The 6,000-nt window shown below is 42.0% G+C and overlaps 1 protein-coding gene across 6 annotated transcripts in view; it reads right to left on the reverse strand.

The window, feature by feature from the left end:
- The window catches only part of adam11 (ADAM metallopeptidase domain 11), a 163,081-nt gene extending 160,548 nt beyond the window's left edge, over nt 1-2,533 (reverse strand). For 5 of the 6 annotated variants that reach the window (XM_043675211.2, XM_043675210.2, XM_043675213.2 and 2 more), the window contains exons 1-3: nt 2,445-2,533; nt 1,935-2,092; nt 932-1,008 (exon numbers count right to left, since the gene is read on the reverse strand). In XM_043675211.2, the coding sequence (XP_043531146.2) occupies nt 932-1,008; nt 1,935-2,092; nt 2,445-2,502 (293 nt within the window). In that variant the 5' untranslated portion in view covers nt 2,503-2,533. Of the gene's footprint in view, nt 1-931; nt 1,009-1,934; nt 2,415-2,444 lie in introns of those variants that run through there. The other variant, XM_043675216.2, reaches the window with a different exon arrangement.
- Nucleotides 2,534-6,000: the final 3,467 nt, after the last annotated feature.

Here is a 6,000-nt window from a genome sequence, read left to right on the forward strand (position 1 = left end):
CTACCATTCAATAAGATCATGGCTGATCTGATTTTAAGCTCAACTCTACATTCCTGCATAACCCCCAATAATCTTTCATTCCCTTGACCTTGGTCAGTTAAAGGGGCGGGGTTGGGGTGTTAGCTTGCTCGCATTTGATTTTGTGCCTGTGTGTGTGCGTTGGGAGGAAGAGATGTGATGAGGAGCCAGCTTCCAGGAATGGCATACAAAGTTGTGTCCAGTACCTAGTATGTTAGATCCTGGGCAGAAGTGTGCTGCTGGGTCCCAGAGGAGAGCTGTAGGGTATCTGGGGGGCATATGGTGTCAAGAGGAGGCATACTTGGATCCGTGTGTGCATGAAGTTGGAAATTCAGTTTAACAGTTACTGAAGGGTTAAACTATGTATTCAATTCATAGAATCCCTACAGTGTGGAAACAAGCCATTTAGCCCAACAAGTCCACACCAACCCTCCGAAGAGTAACCCACCCAGACCCATTCCCCAACCTCTACCTCTATTGCTGTACATTTCCCCTGACTAATGCACCTCACCTAAACATTCCTGAATACTATGAGCAATTTAGCATGGCCAATTCACCTAATAGGAACATCTCTGGTCTGAGGGAGGATACTAGAGCACTTGGAGGAAACCCACACAGAGACATGGGGAGAATGTGCAAACTCCACACAGATAATCACCCAAAGCTGGAATTGAACCTGGGTCCCTGGTGCTGTGAGGCAGCAGTGCTGAACCCTCTGATTTACACAGACATTTTCTTCAGCTATGGAATTCAGCAATTCCTCAGGGTTTCCCTGTGCAATTCCCATCTACACTGCAGAAAAGATCATCTGGCCATCAGAAATCCCAGCCCCTTTAAACTTATTGCACTCTCTTGGGTCAACAATTCCACTCACATTCACCTGTTGTTTGACAGTTCTGAATACAATACTCACTGGTTCAAATCTAGGTCCAAAATGAAGGATGAACCAAATACTTCTATCAGGAAGCTTGCTTGTGCAAGGTGAATAAACTATAAAACAGAATAGACGGTGTTATTAAAAAAATGACAATTTTAAAAATACTCCAATAGGACCTTATCTCCAAACATTTTAAATGCAAATCAAACAAAAACTAAACTGCTTAATGTACGTTTAATTCTTTTTAGGATTTGATTGGTATCTGTTACATTAAACATACTGTAAACTGCAACTAATTCGCCAGCATTTTATTGACTTTAATAAAAACAATTGCACTTATCTAGCATCTTTCATAATTATCAGTCTCTCAAAGTGCTTTACAGCCAAGGAATTTTTTTTAAGTGTGGTCATTGCTGTCATACAGGAATATGGTGGTCAATATGCACACAGCAAGCTCCCAGCAAGACCTGGATAATGATTTTGCAATATTGGCAGAGAATGATCCTTGGGTGGGACAGCTGGAAACTACACCCCTGCTTTCCTCAACATTGTACTAAAGGGGATTATTTAAATTCACTCTGGTAAATTGCTGAGGCTCTGGTCTCATCTGAAGAAAGCTATCTCCCATGGGGCAACACTCCCCAAGTCCTGCTTTGCACTGTCAGCCTCGACTTTCATATTCAAACCAGAACCTTGGGACTCAACAGGGTCTACCAACTGAGCCCCAGCTGACGCATGCAATGCAGTGGCAGACAACACGCCTGCTGGGGAATCCTGTTCCATGTATGGTTTATAAAATTAACCTGAGAAAACTATTCAAAAGACAAGATCCCCGCAGGAGTTAAACAGGCTGTGCATACAGTCCTGTCCCAAAGCACCATTTACAGTATTGTCACTAGACAATTCATTCTGCCGAACATTTATTTGATTGTAAAAATAAAGTCTTGTCCATAATGGCATTGAAATAAAAACATCTTTAACCTTTTTTTCTAAAAAAATAAACACAATTGGACACAGAACGCTAAATAAAAAAACCTACATGAGAAGCTGTGCTGTTGTTCCGGACCCTGGTGTTCAGTCGGTTGTGTTTGATTTCCTTTCCTGAGTGAACACTGTGGATTAATCGCTGAGGTTGAGTGGTCTCTTGTAAGACTAACCTGACGTTCCACCCCGCCTGGAGCTCAGCTTTGATAAACCCTTCAAGAACAATAACAACGACAGCACCGTGAAAAAGTGCACTGCAAAGATCGAAGATGCCCGATTAGGGATCGATTCTGAAATTTGGATGTGAAGGGTGACTAATTTTGTGAGGAAAAGAAACAGCCCATGAGGCGACGCTGTGGTGATGACGGGTCCCTACCCTGCTGAGCAATGCAGATCGTGTCGATGCAGCAACCGCATTGAAAATAATGGATGAATTGCAGGTTCCCAAAAATAAAGTGTAAGCTAAATTTCGCCCAGACGAGAAGGGGGGGGAAAAAAAACGGATGCATCGGCATTTATCCGAAAAGCGCCAATTTTCAAAAGGAAAATAAGTGCACTAGCTTACCTGTAGGACAAGTGAGGTAGGTGATTACAACAAAAATCCAGGACGGCACAAAAGTCATGGTTGCATATCTTTTTACACAATGTTGAAGGTTAAAATCTATATTTGAAGTTTACTTTCCCCCCCCACCCTCCACCCTTTGCCTGGGCCCCCTCCTCCCCGCCCCCTCTTCATACAAAGGAAGGTGTTATGATGGGGATCTGCAGAGGGGCTGGAAGCTGTCTATCATATTCCCGCAGTCTGTTCCATCAGCAACTCCGTGGATGAAAGAGGAGATTCTTTCTCATCCCGCTCCGAGCCTTTGGCACCTGCTGCATTCCAGTTCGATGCAGCAGTCCAGATAAAGCCAGCCTACATCCCAGAATCCTGCAATGAGGAACAATAATGTCACCACTGTTTGTTTTCTTCTCGATGATGGGAAATCAAACCACTTGGCTCCAATCAAATCGCGTTATTCATCAGCTGCAAAGCGAGTTGACTGAGAATCGTTTCTTTAGATAACACATGCCCCCGCCCCCCCATGAGAGCTGTTTCTCTAAACCAGTGCTTCCCAAAATTTCCTCCTTTCCCACCCTCCCATTCACTGTCATCCTATTTGGCTTGGAAATAGTCACGGTCTCCCACTGAGAAGGGAGGTGATGGTGGGAGGGGGGACGGTTCTGTTAGCGAGAGCAGTTGTTAATAGCTCAGTCAGAGCTCGACATGGTCAGTGCTTTTCTGGAGGCCAAAATTTCAGCTCCTAACCTCGCCATTTTGACAAATCCTGTTGTAAGTGCAGCGCACCCCGTGTCAGGTAATTGTTGTTCTTAAGACTGAGTGAAACTTACCACCCGCTGTTGAAAAGTTGACTTCTTCAGTAAAGTTTGAATTTGCACAAAGGTCAGTCATTTGCTTACTCAAATTATTTATCAGAGGTCGAGATCAGTGACTGAAAAAAAAATAAGAACTTGGCCCTGTGAAAGATGTCATTCTGCAAAATGATATGCAGCATTACACAGAATTTATTGAAGGACTTATGAAATAAAAGTCTTTTCCTCTGATGAAAGGTCACTGATCTGAACTTTGGGTGGAATCCTTTTTGTCCAATAGGGGCAGGCTTCAAGGTGAGACTGGGAGGAATTTCTGAGGTGCTTCATTGATGGCCAGACACAATCCAGGCATTCTTCCCAAAGGCAGGTTACCACTAGCACAGACTACCAGCCTGGCAGTGACGAGCAGCCAACGTGCACGATTGTCAACATCCTCTGGGTCATCATTGGACTGAAGCTGAACTGGACCAGCCATATCAATCCTGTTACTGAAAGGACAAGTCAGAGACTAGGAATCCTGCAGTGAATATTTTATCTCCTGATAGTTTGGAATTCTCTCCACTTGCCTGGTTGAGTGCAACTTAAGAAGTTGGGCACCATCCAGGACAATGTAGCCTGCTTAATTAACAGCTCAGTCAACATCTGCAGTACTCACTCCCCCTTGGCACTATGGCTGCTATGTACCAAATAGATCTGGCCACTCCAGGCCAACCCTACTAACAATAAAGTTCTCCTTTGTCAACTTCTCCTATTCTTTTTTTCCTGCAAATCCACAAATGTTTAACATCCACTTTTCCAGACCATGTCCCTGTTGATGTCAAAAGACGATAGTTTATCAATGTATTTACCATGGTTTATGTGCTTACAAAGATACACTAACAATGTAATTTCAAAGTTATTACATTCTCTCTTATTCTGACCACACCTTGTTAACTCTTACATTATTAGCATGTCTCTTCCAATATTTGTGCACCTTCTTTCTCCTTTGGCTCCTGTTAACCTGCAAGTTTATTTTAAACTCTTAAACCACTGGCAAACTGCCTTGCCAGACCACTGTTACAGACCAGATGACCCCCCACCCCTTAAAATATATCAAGGAGAAAGCTTAGATACTAACTTTTATCTGATTAAAGGCAAGTGTAAGGCATTGTGTTCCAGGTGTGATTCAATTGGTCAAACTGACTAGACTTTAAGAACAAAATATATTTTGCTTATACAGCTATAATGCAAAGAATTTATAACTACTGAAATACTTAATAAAATATTATTTAACTACTACTCATCCACTGTTTCAGTACAGCAGCATCCCATAAATGTGCCTTTTAAGGTCAAATTCAGCAAAACAAATTTGCTCACTTGTTCTCTCCTCCAGTCCATGAGGAAGGTAACACAAAGAATGAATCTAGCAATGGAGAGAGACACTACAAGCTTTTTGCAGCAGCGAGAGAGCTTATTCTAGCAGCTTCAATTCTTCTCCCCAAAAAAAATCATCTTGAACAACTGAAAGCAAAAACTAAAACGCCATGAGTGTGTGTGAGCCTGACTCCACCCACTCATACTTGTTTGTCTAAATAAAATCCAAACATATTTACTCTGCTTTCCACAGAGCAGACATCTTTGCAACAGGTTGATAACACCTCTCTTCAAGAGAACCAGGACAGAAGAAATCTCTCATACCATCATACTACTGCTTTTGATTCTGATAAGATGTAATCTTCTGGTCTCTATTGATCCCACCTACCTGAAAACCAGTCCCAATATCCCAGGAAAATAAATTCCTCCCTCCTAAGTCTCCTATTTACTTTGTTTGCCTCTGGAATGTATTTGAGGCTTTACTTGTTAATCGCCTTCCAAGCTTCCAAAAATATTTTTGCTGGATCCCTTTCTCTTATTCTTTAAACTATCAGTGTACTCTACAGCTGTTCAGTAACATCCTTGACATTAAGAGCAAAGCAATTACAGGCTGCTTTTATTTAACTTTTCAGAATGTTCAACGCAAGAGTAGATGGAGACTGAAATTTAATTGCTACGGTCTGCTTTTTAGTTACAAACTATGCAACTGTGAAGATGATCAATCCTCATACCTTAAAATATAACACCCCATACTATCGTGGGGTGACACCCTACCTCAGGGTTATAGGGATAGGGTAGAGGGGCATGTTTGGTAGGGATGCTCTTTGGAGAGTCAGTATGGACTTGCTGGGTCAAATGGCCTGCTTCCACACTTGTAGGGATTCTATGAAAACTGTGACCCATGACTTCCTTATGGATTCATTAAGCAAGGCCTACGTCTTTAAGTATGTGTGCTATATCAGGAAGTCAAGGACACAATTATAATCTTAATTATTCCAATAGTATAAAGTAATGTTCGATGCAAATTTTATAACTGGGAGGAAGAGGTAGAATAGTGGATCCTTCCTGGCTAATTGAAGATAAAAATAAAGGTAAAGGGTGTCAAATAGCTCCATCTCAGGTGAATGATTAGACAATTACCATTAAGAATAATATCAACAGAGAAGCAGTAGTAAAGATCAGAACGAAGGTAAGAGGAGGTCATACGACCCAAATTTAAGACTATGAGGAGAATCTTCCAGCCTTAGTCCTTAAGGAAAAGGTGACAGAGTCAGTTTTGGTTTGAAACTGGATTCTCTGGACACATGCCCACCACTTACTTTATCAGAACAAGCCAATTGATATCCTCTTCATGTGTCCCCTGATCATTTTGGGAAGTGGGTGGGATGATGAGTCCA

Source organism: Chiloscyllium plagiosum, unplaced genomic scaffold (genome assembly GCF_037043375.1).
Source record: "Chiloscyllium plagiosum isolate Xiang-an unplaced genomic scaffold, Cpla_swu_hap1 HiC_scaffold_32, whole genome shotgun sequence".
Lineage (NCBI taxonomy): Eukaryota > Metazoa > Chordata > Chondrichthyes > Orectolobiformes > Hemiscylliidae > Chiloscyllium > Chiloscyllium plagiosum.